The sequence below is a fragment of the Oncorhynchus mykiss genome, chromosome 18 (assembly GCF_013265735.2).
Source record: "Oncorhynchus mykiss isolate Arlee chromosome 18, USDA_OmykA_1.1, whole genome shotgun sequence".
Taxonomy (NCBI): domain Eukaryota; kingdom Metazoa; phylum Chordata; class Actinopteri; order Salmoniformes; family Salmonidae; genus Oncorhynchus; species Oncorhynchus mykiss.
Genome location: NC_048582.1, coordinates 38,632,179 through 38,653,242, shown reverse-complemented (window position 1 = coordinate 38,653,242; position 21,064 = coordinate 38,632,179). Strand labels below are relative to the sequence as shown.

Here is a 21,064-nt window from a genome sequence, read left to right as displayed (position 1 = left end):
TCAATGTCCCTGAGGTGCAGATGAATTCAAGCACTGATACCACTCCACTACAACATCTGACCGTATTCCCCGGGCCCTGAGGTTAAACTGAAAGGGTGTAGGAGGGAGTGAGGGAATTAGGGAATGAGGGATAAATGTAGGTTAGGAGAGAATGGGGACTGAGATTGAACAGTGTTTAAGATTTAAAGACACATCTCGCTGTGTCCTGGTGTAACAGAATTGCTTCCGTCCCTCTCCTCGTTCCATCCTGGGCTTGAACCAGTGACCCTCTGCACACATCGACAACAATCACATTCAAAGCATCGTTACCTTATCATTCCACAAAAGCCGCAGTCCTTGCTGAGCAAGGGAAACAACTACTTCAAGGTCTCAGAGCGAGTGACGTCACCGATTGAAACGCTACTAGCGCGCACCGCTAACTAGCTAGCCATTTAACACCGGTTACACTGGGCTGCAGGTCAAGATGTACAGTATGTGACACTCACTGTGTGATTATCCCCCATGGCTGTCTGAAAGTAAATGTATGATTTGTTCAAACATGCAAAGGAGGTTGAATACTAAAATTGTGAATAACGTTTTAGTCCAAATTAAAACGTTTTTTTTAAACCTATCATTTCTTATTTGGCCCTTCGAGCCGGAAAAATGCTAAAGAATGACAGTGAGTGCCCCACCCTATAGCGATCATGATGAAGCATGCAATATTGCCAACCAATAACTGAACAGTCAGTGCTTTGCCATGTAAACGTGACCAATGGCAAACACCATATACTGTACTTTGCTTGGGGTAGTAGTGGTTACTCAACAAAAAAATTACCGCAACAATTTAATTGATTTTACTGAGTATCAGTTCATATGAGGAAATCAGTCAATTGAAATAAATTCATTAGGCCCTAATCTATGGATTTCACATGACTTTGAATACAGATATTCATCTGTTGGTCACAGATGCCTTTCAAAAGAAAATGGGCCTCCCAATGGGCATTCAAATTGACATCGATAAAATGCAATTGTGTTTGTTTCAACACCATGCATACATGGAACGAACAATAATTTAATCTTATTCAACGTTCTGACTCCAAAGCGTGGAGCGCAGGCCATGAGGCATAGGCCGATTTCGATGCACACTGGTGGACTTTCCTGTAGTCAGCATGCCAATTGCACGCCCTATCAAAAAATATGGCATTGTGTTGTGTGACAAAAATGCACATTTTAGAGTGGCCTTTTATTGTCCCCAGCACAAGGTGCACCTGTGCAATGATCATGCTGTTTAATAAGCTACTTGATATTCCACACCTGTCAGGTGGATGGATTATCTTGGCAAAGGGGAAATGCTCACCAACAGGGATGTAAACACATTTGTGCACAGAATTTGAGAGAAATAAGCTTATTGTGCATATGGAACATTTCTGGGATCTTTTATTTCAGCTCATGAAACATGGGACCAACATTTTACATTTTGCGTTTATATTTTTGTTTGTGTATATATAGACAGAAAAAATCCTTCTAAACAAACTGAGTCTATGTGAACTGTAAATGAGAACAAGCTGCTGCTGATTTGTCGGTTCACACCAGTCCTTAGGCTCTAATCTTATTTAAGCTCCCTGTTTACAGTTGAAACACTAAAATGTGATTTAGTGTTTTTTGTACCACCGTTTTTCTCTCCAAAATGTTATTTTGATTTTCTTACAAGCCATGGGAACACAATGCGATTTAATCAAAACTAAGGTTCAGATGGGAAGAATATTTATAAATGGTGGATGCTAACATTTGAAATCCCTCAAAACCAATCTACTCAAGGATGTTCAGAGACTTGTCTCAAAGCCACTCCTGCATTGTCTTGGCCGTGTGCTTAGGGTTGTTTTCCTGTTTGAAGGTGAACCTTCACCCCATTCTGAGGTCCTGAGTGCTCTGGAGCAGGTTTTCATTGAGGATCTCTCTGTACTTTGCTCCCTTAATCTTTGCTTCGATCCTGACTATTTCCTAGTCCCTGCTGCTGAAAAACATCCCCACAGAATGATGCTGCCACCACCATGTTTCACCGTAGGGATAGTGGCAGGTTTCCTCCAGACGAGAGGAATCCAGACGAGAGTTCAATCTTGGTTCCATCAGACCAGCGAATCTTGTTTCTCATAGTCTGAGAGTCTTTAGGTGCCTTTTTGGCAAACTCCAAGCGGGCTTTCATGTGCCTTTTACTGAGGAGTGGCTTCTGTCTGGCCACTCTACCATAAAGGCTAGATTGGTGAAGTGCTGCAGAGATGGTTGTCCTTCTGGAAGGTTCTCCCATCTCCACAGAGGAACTCTAGAGCTGTGTCAGAGTGACCATTGGGTTCTTGGTCACCTCCCTGACCAACGCCCTTCTCCCCCGATTGCTCAGTGTGGCCGGGCGGCCAGCTCTAGGAAGAGTCTTGGTGGTTCCAAACTTCTTCCATTTAAGAATGATGGAGGCCACTGTGTTCTTCGGGACCTTCAATGCTGCAGACATTTGTGCCTCAACACAACCCTGTCTCGGAACTCTACGGACAATTTGTTCGACCTCGTGGCTTGGTTTCTGCTCTGACATGCACTGTCAACTGTGGGACCTTATATAGACAGTGTGCCTTTCCAAATCATATCCAATCAATTGAATTTGAATTTGTGGAGTCAGGTTGTAGAAACATCTCAAGGATGATCAATGGAAACAGGATGCATCTGAGCTCAATTTCGAGTCTTATAGCAAAGGGTCTGAATACATATGTAAATAAGGTATTTCTGTTTTTTATTATGGGGTGTTGTGGGTAGATTACTGAGGAAATGGTTTTATTTAATCAATTTTAGAACTAGGCTGTAACATAACAAAATGTGGAAAAGTCAACCGGTCTGAATACTTTCCAAAGGCACTGTATATTCACAGAACGCAAATACATTTTTATTTCTATGTGAATGGTACCTGAGTATTTCATACTGTGTATTCTTTCCTGAACAATGTAAATGTATGTGTTTTTGACTGCTTCGGAGCGATACATTTTCTTTAGCCTTACATTACAGATTATCATTGGATCATTTTCGTAGTACAAACATCAATGTTCCACAGTAATCGCCCGTTTTAAAATAATCAGCCCTGGAATATGATTTTATGAGAAGATTAAAAAGAACAGGATTGGGGTGTTCTAAGGATATATTCTCACTGCAGTGATCTGGTGTTTGTAGTTTATATAGGGTGAGAGAATATCCATGACATCCTTTCACAAACACTTCACACCAACACGCCGCTTGTATTAGTTCCTAAAGTGAATGTGGATAAAAATGATTCCATAATAATAGTTATTTGTGTTGGACAACATGATTGAACTTGACATTTTGGCGTAGTCGGCAGGATTTGCTTTACATATTTGTCAGTAAATCTCCCGTGTTACAGAATAGCCGATGAAAGTGACATACCATAAAACTTCAATTAAACGCCGAATCTCAAATAGCCGTCTGTCCCCGGGCACCGAAAACACATTTCAGCAAATGAACACCTGCTTCAAATAAACACCAGGTTGAAATGAATTGTTTACGAGATTAGCATGGACACAGCTCCAATATTCCCATGGACATTAAAAAAATGTGTACAAAATTCTGTCATTGTTGCTAGCCATTGCGCCACCAAAAAAGAAAATGCAATATCACCGGTACCGTACTCCATGGTGTTGAAGCGCGAAATGGGGTGCGTGTGTGATAGGCAGTCTAGTCGTTGCAAGTCTGATCTGCAGCGGATTTGTTATTACAATGTTTATACGGGTCCTACTTGTCACAATAAACAGTGTGGTAGTCTTTTCAACATTTTTATTGAGTATAAAGGAAATAAACACTGGGCTCAAATAGAAGCCTGTCTCTAATAAAACACTGTTTGTGTTCAGGGATTGAAGGTATACCATTTTTATGTACCCAACAGGCTATTTTCAAGCTAATTCCCAAGGATGAACAAGCTGAGCTGCCCAATGACGAGAACACACCGGAGAAGAGGGCCAACAAACTCTGGACATTCTTTGAGAAAGAAGACAATGGTGAGGAGAAGAACGTCTTGTTTAATGTGATTTGACATTTTAACTGTAATATAAACCTGATGATGATGATGATTCCTATCTGTTTCTTTCTCTTGCTCTCTCTCTCCACCTCAGAGCGAGTTGCAGAAGGAGAGTTCATCAAGGGTGTGATGGACAATGAGGATGCACTTCGCCTCATTCAATATGAACCTGCCAACAAGTAACCCTCTGCTAATAAAGTCCTATGGTCATAGGACATGACCATAGGAGTTGACAAGACAGCACAAACAGATCTGGGATCTGCGCTCCTACATTCCACATTCCCCACCCCTATCCTCAATTTACCCATCATAATGCAGAAAGTATTTCGTTTTAATCCCAGTCTAACTTCAATGTTTATCGGACTTCGGTTCAAATAGTATATGTTTTCCTCCAAATACTTTAGCTGCGCGTGATTGTAAAAACATACCATGAACCCGCAACCCTGGCGTTGCAAGCGCTATGCTCTACCAACTGAGCTACACGGGACATTACTTTTTACTATATACTGTATACTGGTATTGTTTTTACGATATACTGTATACTGGTACTGCTTTTACGATATTCTGTATACTGGTATTGTTTTTACTATATACTGTATACTGGTACTGTTTTTACAATATACTGTATACTGGTATTGTTTTTACTATATACTGGTATTGTTTTTACTCTATACTGGTATTGTTTTTACTATATACTGTATATTTTGGGACTTGATATTTAGCTTTGGAATGTTTTGAGAAAGGGTAAAGAGTATTAAGAGCTGGTAAGAGGGGTTTAGAAAATGAAAGCAAGCAATGAGTAATCTGATGATACTTCATACCAGACGTGCTACTCATTAGCTAATCATTTGTTAAAATATTTTGATATGTGCACCAATAAAGCAATAATAGCAAAGGTAGTGCAAACTTAGGATAATGTTTTAGGACCTTTTAGAGATTGTGTTTAAAATGTAACTTGGTCCGTGTTGACATAAAGACCTTGATCTTGATACCGACAGACACAATCTAATATAAAGGTCAAGGGCTAAATACTGTAGACTCACACAATGCCAACTACGATACAATTCTTTATGGCATTTACCTCATGAAATCTCCTCTTTTCGAAGTAAACATTTTAAAATACTTCACTCAGAGTTTGCCCCTGCTATTGAAGGTTAAGGATTGTGAGTTTCAATTCGTTTCTTTGTCTTAATATTATCCTCTGAAAATGATAGACACAAACGTTATCAAAGTGCTAATGCTTGCACTGAAATTATTGCTGAACTATCAATCAATCAATCATAAAGCCCTTCTTACATCAGCTGATGTTACAAAGTGCTGTACACAGCCTAAAACCCCAAAGATGTAGAAGCACGGTGGCTAGGGAAAAACTCCCTAGAATGGCCACAACCTAGGAAGAAACCTAGAGAGGAACCAGGCTATGAGGGGTGGCCAGTCCTCTTCTGGTTGTGCCGGGTGGAGATTATAACAGGACATGGCCAAGATGTTCAAATGTTCATAGATGACCAGCAGGGTCAAATAATAATAAGCACAGTGGTTGTAGAGGGTGCAACAGGTGAGAGAGCATACCTCAATTCACACAGGACACAGGATAAGACAGGAAAAATACTCCAGATATAACAGACTGACACTAGCCCCCCGACACATAAACTATTGCAGCATAAATACTGGAGGCTGACATAGGAGGAGTCGGGAGACACTGTGACCCTGTCTGATGATAGCCCCAGACAGGCCCCCCCCCCCCCATCCTAGAGGGATACTTCAACCACCAACTTACCATCCTGAGACAAGGCCGAGTATAGCCCACGAAGATCTCCCCCACGGCACAAACCCAAGGGGGGGGGGGGGGGGGGGGGGGGGTTGCCAACCCGGACAGGAAGATCACTAGTGTTTACATCAAATCTGTCTATCAGATGATCATTTGTGTTCTTTGTTTTTGATTATTTGTGTGATCTGTGCTTCCCCCCTCTGTTTTTGTACACAATTTGTTTTGCTGTTTTGATTTAAAAGTATTATTGTGAAATAATGCATTCCACTTCAATAATTTTCTTTTTTTTTTAAATGTTTGATACATTATTCATAGAAATGTCTATTTTCTGGTTGGAAATGTCAACATTACATTTAAAATCGATCCATACAAAATGTAAACTCTTGCCAGACATTCCACACAGTATTGTCACGATCTTATAGGCTACCATTTTGTTTTTATTTAAATTCTCTATCATTTACCACATACATCTGAATAATCCTACATGCTTGAAGAGATGGCTGTCACATTCATCAATCCATCCTTCCCTAGTTCCAACCGCTATTTATTTATTTCTTTCTTTCTTTCTTTCTTTCTTTCTCACAATTCAATTCAATTCAAGGGCTTTATTGTCATGGGAAACATATGTTAACATTACCAAAGCAATTGAAGTAGATAATAAACAAAAGTTCAAATGTCATATGTCTACAGTGTTGTAACGATGTGCAAATATTTAAAGTACAAAAGGGAATAATAAAGCCTGTCTTCTCTTGAGAGCCAGGTCTGCCTACGTTGGCCTTTCTTAATAGCAAGGCTATGTTCACGGAGTCTGTACATAGTCAAAGTTTTCCTTAAGTTTGGGTCAGTCATGGTGGTCAGGTATTCTGCTACTGTGTACTCTCTGTTTAGGGCCAAATAGCATGCTCTGTTTTGTAAATTCTTTCCAATGTGTCAAATAATTATATTTTTGCTTTCTCATGATTTGGTTGGGTTAATTGTGTTGCTGTCGTGGGGCTCTGTGGGGTCTATTTGTGTTTGTGAACAGAGTCCCAGGACCATCTTGCTTAGGGGACTCTTCTCCAGGTTAATCTCTCTGTATGTGATGGCTTTGTTATGGAAGGTTTGGGAATCGCTTCCTTTTACGTGGCTGTAGAATTTAACGGCTCTTTTCTGGATTTTGATCATTAGTGGGTATCGGCCTAATTCTGATCTGCATGAATTATTTGGCGTTTTCGTTTTGATGGCATAGAAGGCCCTTCTTGCCTTGTCTCTCAACTCGTTCACAGCTTTGTGGAAGTTACCTGTGGCGCTGATGTTAAGGCCGAGGTATATATAGTTTCTTTGTGTGCTCTAGGGCAACGGCGTCTAGATGGAATTTGTATTTGTGGTCCTGGCGACTGGACCTTTTTTTGGAACAGCATTATTTTTGTCTTACTGAGATTTACTGTCAGGGCCGAGGTCTGACAGAATCTGTACATAAGATCTAGGTGCTGCTGTAGGCCCTCCTCTGTTAATGATAATGCAGAGGATCTTCCCAAGGTTGCTGTTGATACATATCCCACGGCAGTTATTGGGTTCAAATTTGTCTCCACTTTCGTGGATTGGGGTGATCAGTCCTTGGTTCCAAATATTGGGGAAGACACCAGAGCTAAGGATGATGTTAAAGAGTTTAAGTATAGTCAATTGGAATTTGTTCTGTATATTTTTTCATTTCGTTTAGGATACCATCAACACCACAGGCCTTTTTGAGTTGGAGGGTTTGTATTTTGTAGTTCATTCAATGTAATTGGAGAATCCAGTGGGTTCTGGTAGTCTTTAATAGTTGATTCTAAGATTTGTATTTGATCATGTATATGTTTTTGCTGTTTGTTCTTTGTTATAGGGCCAAGATAACAATTTTAGATAACAATTTTCCCAGAAGTGGTTAGAGTCTCTTGTTTTAGTGATTCACCATAGCGAAGGCACAGACTCTATCTCTCTATCTCTCTTGCACCTGTGACTGGGGAGATTATTGACATAATCTTCTGCATTTGAAAGCATCTGTCTTAACCTCCAAAGCTCCCTGTGTTTTTTAAAGTAATCTTTGAATCACTCTTCATTTAACTACAAGATAAAATCCTCTATTTTTGGACATCAACTGGAGATATTGAGACAGTTGTCCCAACAGACAATTCCCAGGATCTGTCCAGTTTATGTAGCAGAACTGACATGACATGAAAACTGACATGATTTTTATTTATTTTATTTTACCTTTATTTAACTAGGCAAGTCAGTTAAGAACAAATTCTTATTTTCAATGACGGCCTAGGAACAGTGGGTTAACTGCCTTGTTCAGGGGCAGAACGACAGATTTTGTACCTTGTCAGCTCGGGGATTCAATTTTGCAACCTTTCGGGTTACTAGTCCAACACTCTAACCACTAGGCTACGCTGCCGCCAATGATGAACAGTTACTATCAATATCAGGATAGTAATAACAGGGTTAACATAAAGACATAGAATAAAAGTGAGCTATATTATACATGTTAAATGTGGCCAATGCCAGGCATTTCTTAGTGATTGTCTATATTGACCTCTACCCAGACAATACATATCACTCTCTGTGTTTGGTTTTACAGAGCTTTAGCTACTCAGATTTAATGCATGGATGGAGGTACTGAAATAGTTATCACTGAAATGACTGAAATCAAGAACAGTCCATTTCACAGTTTTTAACGCCTCCTCCTCCCTTCCCTCAGCACCTCTCACAGTCCTCTCTCTCCATCTCCTCCCTCTCTTCCCTGTCTAGGGCGTCCTCAATCTCGTCCATCTCCCTCTCGCAGTCCTCGCACCCCTCTGTCCCACAGCCACCAGCCATCACCACCAGCCCTCTGGGGTCTGGAACCCCCGGGCCCACCAGCGGCCCCCTTCCCCCACACATGGGGTCGTTCAACGCCCCCTGATGGCAGTGCTGGAGCAGGCTGCTGACTGAGTAGATGCCCCCGTCCGCCTGCAGCACCTCGTCATAGGAGGGTGCCTGGATGGCCGCCCGGGCCTCCTCCAGACGAACACGGGCGCGGTGCTTCATCTCTATCAGCGTCTTGGTGTAGGAGTTGAGGGTGAAGACAGCCGCCGCCATGCAGCAGCTGAAGGAGATCCAGGCCAGACTGGGGGTAAAAGAGAGAAAGGATGGTAGGGCCGTAGTGGTCATTGGTTATAGATAGGCTGTAAATATGGCCTAGGAAGTTTAAAAGATGCTAATATCGGATACATACAGTGAGGTCCGGAATATTTTGTACAAACACAATTATTTTATACTAATACAATTGAGCAGAGAAAAATATTTTGTTTAACAAGTAATGAAACAAATATATTGTTTTCAATACTCCAGCACCCTCCCCTTTTTCTAAAACGTTTTTTTTTTTTAGATTGGAGAAGACCCTTCCTACGTACAGAATATTTTCAGATCCTTGATATCCTTTGTCTGTACAGTACAATTAGACTTCCCTCTTCAATTTAAACCACACATTTTCAATGCAGTTCAAGTCCAGAAACTGAGATGGCCATTGCAAAATGTTGATTTTGTGGCCAATTAGCCATTTCTTTGTGGATTTCGATGTGTGCTTGGGGTTATTGTCTTGCTGGAAGATCAACTTGCGGGCCAAGATTCAGCCTCCTGGCAGAGACAACCGGGTTTTCGGTAAAAATGCCCTGGTATTTGGTAAAGTTCATGATGCCGTTGACCTTAACAAGGGCCCCAGGACCAGTGGAAGCAAAATAGCCACATAATATCAAAGATCCATCACCATATTTTACAGTGAGGATCAGGTATTTTCTGCATGCATTGTTTTTCGAGGGCCAAACTCACCATTGGTGTGTGTCACGCCCTGACCTGAGTATTCTTTGTTTTCTTTATATATTTTGGTTAGGTCAGGGTGTGACGAGGGTGGTATGTGTGTTTTAGTCTCATCTAGGGTGTTTGTACTGTCTAGGGGTTTTGTAGATTTATGGGGTTGTTTCCATCTAGGTGTTTATGTAGGTCTATGGTTGCCTAGATTGGTTCTCAATTAGAGGCATGTGTTTATCGTTGTCTCTGATTGGGAACCATATTTAGGCAGCCATCTTCTTTGGGTATTTGGTGGGTTATTGTCTATGTTATGTTGCATGTTAGCACAGTGTTTATATAGCGGTCACGGTCGTCTTAATCGTTTTTTTTTTGGTTTAAGTGTTCTTCATTAAATAAAGAAGAATGTATTCTAACCACGCTGTGCTTTGGTCTACTCCATACGACGATTGTGACAGTGTGCATGGCCAAAGACCTCTATTTTAATGTCATCTGACCACAGCACCTACTGGAGTTTGCTAAATGCTATTGGCACTTAGATTGGAACCGGTGCTATGGTCAAATGACACGAAAATAAAGGTATTTGGCCACGCACACCAGCACACATCTAAATCCACAAAGAAAAGGTTCATTGACCACAAAATCATAATTTCGCAATGGCCCTCTCGGTCTCCGGATTTAAAACCCATTGAAAACCTGCCATTTGAATTGGAGAGGGTAGTGCATAAGTGTAGACAAAGGATATCAAGGATCTGGGAAGATTGTGTATAGAGGAATGGTCTAAGATCCCTCCCGACGTGTTCTCCAAACTCATAAAAACATTTTTATAAAAACATCTCAGTGTCATTATCTTCAGTATCCTTAGTTTCAGTGTCATCTTTGCCAGGTGTAGGATGCTGGAGTATTGAAAACAGTGGATCCAATCATTTTGACTAGTTAAACAACATCTCTTTCTCTGAGAAATTGTGTTAGCATAAAATATAAATTATTTTTTAAATAAAAATAGCATAAAAATATAGCTCAGTATTTATTTTATACAGGCTTTTTTTTGTTCCTCTTTATTTTTAAGTGATCCAATCCTTCTGGACCCACTGTTTTCCATTGATTCGTGGTTAGAAAATGGAGACAGTGATCCAATCCTTCTGGACCCACTGTTTTCCATTGATTCGTGGTTAGAAAATGGAGACAGTGATCCAATCCTTCTGGACCCACTGTTTTCCATTGATTCGTGGTTAGAAAATGGAGACAGTGATCCAATCCTTCTGGACCCACTGTTTTCCATTGATTCGTGGTTAGAAAACGGAGACAGTGATCCAATCCTTCTGGACCCACTGTTTTCCATTGATTCGTGGTTAGAAAACGGAGACAGTGATCCAATCCTTCTGGACCCACTGTTTTCCATTGATTCGTGGTTAGAAAACGGAGACAGTGATCCAATCCTTCTGGACCCACTGTTTTCCATTGATTCGTGGTTAGAAAACGGAGACAGTGATCCAATCCTTCTGGACCCACTGTTTTCCATTGATTCGTGGTTAGAAAATGGAGACAGTGATCCAATCCTTCTGGACCCACTGTTTTCCATTGATTCGTGGTTAGAAAACGGAGACAGTGATCCAATCCTTCTGGACCCACTGTTTTCCATTGATTCGTGGTTAGAAAATGGAGACAGTGATCCAATCCTTCTGGACCCACTGTTTTCCATTGATTCGTGGTTAGAAAACGGAGACAGTGATCCAATCCTTCTGGACACACTGTTTTCCATTGATTCGTGGTTAGAAAACGGAGACAGTGATCCAATTCTTCTTGACCCACTGTTTTCCATTGATTCGTGGTTAGAAAACGGAGACAGTGATCCAATCCTTCTGGACCCACTGTTTTCCATTGATTCGTGGTTAGAAAACAGAGACAGTGATCCAATCCTTCTGGACCCACTGTTTTCCATTGATTCGTGGTTAGAAAACGGAGACAGTGATCCAATCCTTCTGGACCCACTGTTTTCCATTGATTCGTGGTTAGAAAACGGAGACAGTGATCCAATCCTTCTGGACCCACTGTTTTCCATTTATTCGTGGTTAGAAAACGGAGACAGTGATCCAATCCTTCTGGACCCACTGTTTTCCATTGATTCGTGGTTAGAAAACGGAGACAGTGATCCAATCCTTCTGGACCCACTGTTTTCCATTGATTCGTGGTTAGAAAACGGAGACAGTGATCCAATCCTTCTGGACCCACTGTTTTCCATTGATTCGTGGTTAGAAAATGGAGACAGTGATCCAATGCTTCTGGACCCACTGTTTTCCATTGATTCGTGGTTAGAAAATGGAGACAGTGATCCAATCCTTCTGGACCCACTGTTTTCCATTGATTCGTGGTTAGAAAATGGAGACAGTGCCTAGACAAACAAACCAAACCATGGATTGCAGTCCAAAGACTGCTTTCAGGGTTAAGGGAACAAATAAGCAATTTTGTAATTTGGGTGAACTATGCCTAAGGAGATACTTACGCAAATGACCAGCCGTAGTCCCAGGTTTGTGGTCTCCAATCTTTTGGCCCAATGCTCACAGTCAACTGGAACACAGTGGTGTACATCATATGAGCCACCATTCCCATCAGACCTAAGAGAGAAAAGGTATTTGCTGATAATCCCCTATTTTATTCGACTAACATCGAATAATCAATGCTTTACATTTTGGATATTTTTTACAGAGTATTCATAGCCTTGGCATGTATCATTTTGGTGATAAAAGAAAGTTCTGCCAGTGGTGGCAGTCTCACCTGAAAGGACCGTGCATATAGCGGCAAATGCGTTGATCTTGAGAGCGTACATCTCCTTACGGGCACAGAGACACAGCACCTCCACCCACATGAGGAGAAAGCCCATGGCCAACAGGCTTATGTACGCAAACTCTGATACTACTGACAGCCACAGCACCCCTGTCAGAGAGAGAGAGTTAGAGTGAGAGAGCGAGAGAGAGAGAGAGAGAGAGAGAGAGAGAGAGAGAGGGAGAGAGAGAGAATTAAGATTGGACAGAGGTAGAGAGATAAAAAGTTGGCATACAGTCCTTATTTGAAATGTTATGTTGGCGTATTAGCAGCACCTACAGTATGTGTACTTTCAACGAGCACAAACCTTGCGTCTCTCCTGGAGTCAATTCAATGAAGCTTCGGCACTTCTCCTCTATAGGACAAATAGAATGTGATTAGTTACAAATCCAATTTAAGTCAGTGTATTCACATGTATCTTTTAGGGCCTTGTCAAGTAAATGGACGTACTGATTTAACAAGAGATCCCTTGAGTGGCTGTTCTGAGATCTTAAGACAGTGCTCCAATTGGCATGGGCATTCGGGAAGGGGCACTTTCTGTCGTAAAATAAGCCACATTGAGAAGAGAGAGAGAAATCCACCAGATGTTTTCTATCTTAGGGTCAAGACCAAAGCTCTTAACTCTCCTCTCTCTACAGTGATCTAGCAAATGATTCCTGAGGTGATATGGGAAGATATTCCTTTTAAGTTAGCCTTCACTGACACTTGACTTTACATGGCTGACATTAAAGACGATTCAGTTATTAACAAAGCACCCGCTCGTGATTATTTACTTCTACATAGCCACGGTTGATTAGGGACAATCCCAGATCAGTGGATGAGTATGGTGTTAAAGCAACCAGTCTTGCAGAGATTGATAGTGGAACAGCAAAACAACCATATTCAAAGGCACAATGGCAATTGCTGATAGATATATCGACGTTATAGTGCATTCTAATCACTAGTGTCCGGTCATTATTAGGGTTCCACAAGGCTCAGTCCTAGGTCCGACCCTAAGACTGGACTCGAATGAAGGTTCTGTAGATCAACAGCCTAAAACAAGAGCTATCTCGTGTTTTATTCACTGTTCCAATCAAGTTCTCTGTGTCAAACAATTACTGGCTAAGGCGAGGGATTCATTTACATTTACAATTGACATTTTAGTCATTTAGAAGACGCCCTCATCCAGAGAGACTTACAATTAGTGCATGCATTCCTTATAGCAAGGTGAGACAACCACATATCACATATTGTATCACAGTCGTAGCAAGTGCATTCATTGTGGAGATTGGATCTTACAGAACAAGGACCAGGCATCATTAGGTTCTTGGGATGAAGCCTACTTAACACCTCTTTCTATAAGTGTAAAGCATATTCAAACAACGGTCTGGATAAAGACCCCAATGTCTAGCCCAATGCTCACCCTCATTGTGTGCCTCGCAGGACAACCAGAAACCTGTGTGGAAGTAGCGCAGCATGTACTTGTCCTCGCCCGTCTCCCAGATGTAGTGCACCGCGTTGGCGAGGGCCTTTTTCCGACGCCTTGCCTGCTCTTCCTTTTCCTGGGGCGACAAGGTGACGTTGTTTGCCGGCTTCTTGGGGTCCAGAGTGGGACTCTCTGAGGACAACAGAGGGTAAGGGGATAGTTGGGACAGGAATATTTGGACAGTTTTAGGTGAGATATAGAGTACCTGTTGGAGAAGCATTCCAGGTGACGCTGCTTCTTAAGAGAATGCCAAGAATCTCAAATATAACACATATTTAGATTTGTTTAACACTTTTTCGGTTACTACATGATTCCATATGTGTTACAGTGCCTTGCGAAAGTATTCGGCCCCCTTGAACTTTGCGACCTTTTGCCACATTTCAGGCTTCAAACATAAAGATATAAAACTGTATTTTTTTGTGAAGAATCAACAACAAGTGGGACACAATCATGAAGTGGAACGACATTTATTGGATATTTCAAACTTTTTTAACAAATCAAAAACTGAAAAATTGGGCGTGCAAAATTATTCAGCCCCCTTAAGTTAATACTTTGTAGCGCCACCTTTTGCTGCGATTACAGCTGTAAGTCGCTTGGGGTATGTCTCTATCAGTTTTGCACATCGAGAGACTGACATTTTTTCCCATTCCTCCTTGCAAAACAGCTCGAGCTCAGTGAGGTTGGATGGAGAGCATTTGTGAACAGCAGTTTTCAGTTCTTTCCACAGATTCTCGATTGGATTCAGGTCTGGACTTTGACTTGGCCATTCTAACACCTGGATATGTTTATTTTTGAACCATTCCATTGCAGATTTTGCTTTATGTTTTGGATCATTGTCTTGTTGGAAGACAAATCTCCGTCCCAGTCTCAGGTCTTTTGCAGACTCCATCAGGTTTTCTTCCAGAATGGTCCTGTATTTTGCTCCATCCATCTTCCCATCAATTTTAACCATCTTCCCTGTCCCTGCTGAAGAAAAGCAGGCCCAAACCATGATGCTGCCACCACCATGTTTGACAGTGGGGATGGTGTGTTCAGCTGTTGCTTTTACGCCAAACATAATGTTTTGCATTGTTGCCAAAAAGTTAAATTTTGGTTTCATCTACCAGAGCACCTTCTTCCACATGTTTGGTGTGTCTCCCAGGTGGCTTGTGGCAAACTTTAAACAACACTTTTTATGGATATCTTTAAGAAATGGCTTTCTTCTTGCCACTCTTCCATAAAGTCCAGATTTGTGCAATATACGACTGATTGTTGTCCTATGGACAGAGTCTCCCACCTCAGCTGTAGATCTCTGCAGTTCATCCAGAGTTATCATGGGCCTCTTGGCTGCATCTCTGATCAGCCTTCTCCTTGTATGAGCTGAAAGTTTAGAGGGACGGCCAGGTCTTGGTAGATTTGCAGTGGTCTGATACTCCTTCCATTTCAATATTATCGCTTGCACAGTGCTCCTTGGGATGTTTAAAGCTTGGGAAATATTTTTCTATCCAAATCCGGCTTTAAACTTCTTCACAACAGTATCTCGGACCTGCCTGGTGTGTTCCTTGTTCTTCATGATGCTCTCTGCGCTTTTAACGGACCTCTGAGACTATCACAGTGCAGGTGCACTTTTACGGAGACTTGATTACACACAAGTGGATTGTATTTATCATCATTAGTCATTTAGGTCAACATTGGATCATTCAGAGATCCTCACTGAACTTCTGGAGAGAGTTTGCTGCACTGAAAGTAAAGGGGCTGAATAATTTTGCACGCCCAATTTTTCAGTTTTTGATTTGTTAAAAAAGTTTGAAATATCCAATAAATGTCGTTCCACTTCATGATTGTGTCCCACTTGTTGTTGATTCTTCACAAAAAAATACAGTTTTATAAAAGCCTGAAATGTGGCAAAAGGTCGCAAAGTTCAAGGGGGCCGAATACTTTCGCAAGGCACTGTATTTCAGAGTTGTGAAAAGTAAAAATGAAGAAAAAACATTGAATGAGTAGGTATGTCCAATCTTTTGACTGGTACTGTATGTGTCTAGTCTACACGCCATATTAATGTTTTTCTACAATAAACTCAAGAAACACACATCTTCCAGCCATGTTCCTCAAAGGCATAGCAAGACCACCATGTAATATTCTGCAGGGACAGAGGTCAAAAGTGCTCCCTAGTGTCAATGGAATGAAGGGGCAACAATCTACATCAGAATCCGTCAGAAATCACTGCTCTTCACGTAATCTCCCTTATGTAGAAAAATTGCACATTTACATGGCAATAGGCTTAGACAACGATGTAATCCAGGCAGTCAACAAAGTTTGAGATTACATAGATACATTGGACTATGTGGACTATGTCAACAGACCTCTGGTTGCTTTCTGTTGATATACAGTAGATTGCTCAGAGAGCGATGGCGAAAAAGGGATAGGTGGACTTTTTTTTGCTAAGGGTTCCCCTGACATATCTAAAAAGTCATAATTGTCAGTTTCAGGATTCATGTTCAACAGGGGTGGTTCAACAGGGGTGAGTCCACAAGTATAGAGTGAGGGAAACAAATCATTAGTCACTGGGCTCCAGATTTGTTCTGGCACAGGGCGAAGAGGTGAATTAGTTCCCCACCTGTGGTGTAGGGCTGGCTGTTGTTCTGCCCGCAGTTCTTCAACTTGACCGGGGAGAGGCAGAGGGGCTTGACAACCTTGTGGGTCCCCTCGCACCAGTACGAGGTGCAGAAGGCCAGGATGGACAGTGCCAGGGCCAGCGAGGTCAGGGACAGGGAGAGCAGGGAGCGGTTGCATCGTGACATGCTCTCCAGCATGATGGATTATGGGAGTGGGGCGAGGGCCACTGAGAGAAGAAATTATGCCCCTCCTATAGAGAGACAGAGATGTGGGAGACAGGCTGGAAAGAGAAGCGAGAGACGGGGAGAGACGGGGTGTCTCAAGTGGAGCTTGAGACGAAGGATGGTGAAACAGGGTGAGGGTGCTGGTTAGAGGACGGACGCAGGGATGACAGAGGACTGAGGAGAGACCAGCTAGAGTGAGGGCATTGACAATGCTGAGGAGGGAACTGTGGGGGGACTCAATGACACGGCAGAATGAGGGGAATGGAATGGAGAGGTATAGAGTGAAGAAATTGGAGTGGGGAGGGGGATTGACAGAGGGATGGTTTTGGGGAGTGGGATTAGGAAACTGTGAGAAAATGATGGGATGGAGGGGTGAGAGGAGAAGAGGAGATTAGGCAGAGGCAGGATAAAGGGAGGGAATGAAGAAGAAGAAGAAAAGAAGAAGAAGAAATAGATAAAACACAGGGTCAGGGGACAATGAAATGTAGAAGATTTTACTTGCGGTTGAGCGAGACAGACGGATTGGATGCGGATGAGGGCTAGCTAGCCTCTAGCCTCTGTCATGCTCTACTCCAACGAGTCCCCTCGATATTCCTCCACCCTTTACACGCTGATCCAGCTGTGGTCCCTCGATAACGACTTGTGATGATTAACGAGGTAAATCAAAGCAGTCATTAAACTGAGTCAATCAGGCAGAGAGCTTTTCATCTTTAGATTTGGGAAGAAAAAAATGGAATGAATACATTTTTCTTACATTTTCTTATTTTTCGTCTGAATGCTACATCCCATGTTTCCAGTTTCATGACGTGGAATTGCCATGTGTTCGCTGTTATACAGTTGTGTCCTGGAAGATAAACGCTTCAATTTCACCACGTTTTATACAACCCCCAATCCTTCTCTCCTGTCTCCTTTTTCTCAGGACATATTCTGTTCTTCCCGAACATCTCAACTTTCTTAGGAGGATTGTGATTCAATGTAAGGATTAGTCCAATCTCTCAATCTACCTCTCTATTAGCCTGTAATCCTCATTCATCTGTGTTAATCTCCCTGTACTAGGTGAATCTGGGTAATCCCACTTGATATCACGATCGCAACGTCTGTCCAACCATCTATAAAGCAAGACAAATCATTTGGATTAGTACTGGGAGGAGTAATTAATGGACAACAATCTACAGCAAAAATCCATCAGAAATCACTGTTCATGATGTAGTCTCCCTCATGTAGAAACATTTCATATTACATGGCAATAGGCTTAGACAACAATGTAATCCATATAGTCAGCAGCAAGTTTGAGATTTACATACCTAAATTGGACTATGTGGACTATGACAACAGACCATGATAATCATCGTCATCATTGTCATCATCATATCATTGTCACAGCAATCGTTATCATCAACTTCATTATCATCACAATCACAATCATCCACACAATCGTCATCGTTGTCATCATCATATCATGTCACGTGGATGAGGGCTAGCTAGCCTCCAGCCTCTGTCATGCTCTACTCCAACGAGTCCCCTCGATATTCCTCCACCCTTTACACGGTGATCCAGCTGTGGTCCCTCGATAACGACTTGTGATGATTAACGAGGTAAATCAAAGCAGTCATTAAACTGAGGCAATCAGGCAGAGAGCTTTTCATCTTTAGATTTGGGAAGAAAAAAATTGAATTAATACATTTTTCTTACATTTTTTTATTTTTCGTCTGAATGCTACATCCCATGTTTCCAGTTTCATGACGTGGAATTGCCATGTGTTCGCTGTTATACAGTTGTGTCCTGGAAGATAAACGCTTCAATTTCACCACGTTTTATACAACCCCCAATCCTTCTCTCCTGTCTCCTTTTTCTCAGGACATATTCTGTTCTTCCCGTGCATCTCAACTTTCTTAGGAGGATTGTGATTCGATGTAATGATTAGTCCAATCTCTCAATCTACCTCTCTGTTGGCCCGTAATCTGTGTTAATCTCCCTGTAAATCTGGGTAATCCCATTTGACCTCACGATCGTAACATCTGTCCAACCATCTATAGAGCAAGACAAATCATTTGGATTAGTATTGGGAGGAGTAATTAATGGACAACAAACTACAGCAGAATCTGTCAGGAATCACTGTTCACTGTAATCTCCTTTTTGTAGAAACATTTCATATTACATGGCAATAGGTTTAGACAACGATGTAATCCATATAGTCAGAAAAGTTTGAGATTACACACATACTTTGGACTATGTGGACTTTGTCAACAGTCCATGATCAACATCGTTGACGATCATTATCGTCATCATCATCATCGCCACAGCAATCTTTGTCATCCTCTTCATCGTCACAATCTTTTGCATCGTCCCAATCACAATCACCCACACAATCATCCTCCTATCATTGTCATCGTGGTCGGCATCATCACAATCATCATTATCATCATCATCATACTATAGGGATGGTTTAATGTACTGGTCTGATGCCTGTCTCATTTCCATGAATCATTATTGGTCACCTCAGAGAATAGTAATCGAAAGATCCATCCATCTGTGTTGATATGGTCTTTATGTAGAATAGCAATCTGACAAAGATAGCAGAATCACAGATGTGATGCTTGTATGTTTTTTATTTCATCTGGCAACATCACACATTACCACTATACACTCTTAGGGGGGGAAAAGTGCTATCTAGAAGCTCAAATGCTTCTTCAGTTGTCCCCATAGGAGAACCGTTTGAAGAAGCCTTTTTGGTTCAATGGAGGACCCTTTCCACAAAGAACCAAAAAAAGTTTCTCCCTGGGTGACCCAGTTGGTAGAGCATGGCGCTTGCAATGCTAGGGTTGTGAGTTTGATTCCCACAGGCGACCAGTACAACAACAAAAAGTATGAAAATGTATGCAGTCACTACTGTAAATCACTCTCTATAAGAGCGTATGCTATATTACAAAAATGTAACCAAAAAGGGTTCTCCTATGAGGACAGCCCGAAGAACCTGTTTGGAAACCTTTTTGTCTAAGAGTGTATAGCTGTGTTGTTGCCAGATTGGTTTGTCAGTTTCAGCACAATATAATGACAGAGAGGATTCCTCGTGACAGTAAGACCGGGAGTTTGTCAGACTGCTCCCTCGTGACACCCATATTAGGCATTTTGAAGTTCATCCAGAAAAGTAATGCATTTCATTTATCCCATCGTGATACCAAAATATTCCAACATTTGGAATATCCTTCAAACTTGGTCAATTTACCCCCGAAATATCAAATTACAAGCCCTTCAATTTTCCAATGATTTAAATGTGTAAGCATTTCAACAAGTTATTTTTTCAAACTGTCAATCAATCGGTCCTTTCGAAGAGTCTCATACATATACACTCCAGATACTCTGACACTATTTTCTTGCTTCGCTCGAAACTGTAAAAGATTTGGGGCAGTCCAGGGACTGCATAAATTTAACGGGTAAACCAAAGAAAATCTCCTATCCCTTTTGTCCAACAATATGATTAAATATGACACAGCCGGCACACAATCACACTTTTCCTTCCCATGTAATTCAGATGGTGCTACAGTACATATGAAGCTGTAGAAAACTAGCTCCCCATGATAAAATCTACTTTCCACACTTCCTGTGGGCTACTTGTCGGCTATCATAGGTAGATCGGTTTCATTTCTTGTAATACCTGTGCCTATATATGATTTCCAATTGCCGTACCCATTGTATTTTCCCTATGTACTGCATAATAGCGGGCTTTCCATTGAGTCCTAGTCCACCCATTACCAGTACATTACCCAGTACAATGCATGCATGAAAGTTACCGAACAGATGTGAATGAACGAATTAAAGAAAACAATTTACCATATAAGGCCTTCAAAGACATCGACCCTCTACACTCCTTCGTCCTCTCTACCATATTCACTTTCTTCACCTTTTCTCCCTCACTCTCACGCTCGTCTTTCTTGGGTGAGTTTCTGACACAAATACACCCAGATTTGACTTAATCCTCACGCGCCCATCTGTTACTTTCTCTCTCTTTGCTCCCTACATCTATCCATCCATCCATCCCTCACATTATCTCTCTCTCCCTCCCTCCCTCCCTCTCCGCCCTTCTTCCACTCCACTTTAGGCAAATCCATTATCATACTTAGCAGTTCACTACATAGTGATTAACGTTATGGCTTTAGACGTGAACCCACTGTGTCACTTGTTGTACTGTACTGATGTGCTGTACTGCTCTGACCCCTCTGATTACACGAGATTTCACACCGTCTGTTCCCCTCTGGGGAATCCCCATCGTGACCCGGATGATGAGTCAACACCCAAACTTTCCTTTGGGACATGCCATATTCCGAATGAGGAGTAGAATTAGA

General features: G+C 41.7%; 2 protein-coding genes across 3 annotated transcripts in view; one reads left to right on the top strand and one right to left on the bottom strand.

Annotated features, from left to right (window-relative positions):
* LOC110496173 (visinin-like) overlaps window positions 1-4,883 on the top strand; it is a 17,179-nt gene extending 12,296 nt beyond the window's left edge. For both annotated transcript variants that reach the window (XM_036952707.1, XM_021571922.2), the window contains 2 exons: window positions 3,914-4,025; window positions 4,140-4,883. In XM_036952707.1, the coding sequence (XP_036808602.1) occupies window positions 3,914-4,025; window positions 4,140-4,228 (201 nt within the window). In that variant the 3' untranslated portion in view covers window positions 4,229-4,883. The remainder of the gene's footprint in view (window positions 1-3,913; window positions 4,026-4,139) is intronic.
* A 2,734-nt stretch (window positions 4,884-7,617) lies between these two features.
* LOC110496172 (germ cell-specific gene 1-like protein) lies at window positions 7,618-20,736 on the bottom strand. The gene is made up of 7 exons (XM_021571921.2): window positions 20,553-20,736; window positions 16,499-17,067; window positions 13,840-14,034; window positions 12,745-12,792; window positions 12,390-12,548; window positions 12,118-12,229; window positions 7,618-8,937 (listed from the first exon to the last, which is right to left on the bottom strand). Exons 2-7 carry the CDS (start codon window positions 16,692-16,694, stop codon window positions 8,526-8,528), a joined length of 1,122 nt encoding a protein of 373 aa, XP_021427596.1. The 5' UTR covers window positions 16,695-17,067; window positions 20,553-20,736; the 3' UTR covers window positions 7,618-8,525.
* Between the last annotated feature and the right edge of the window lie 328 nt (window positions 20,737-21,064).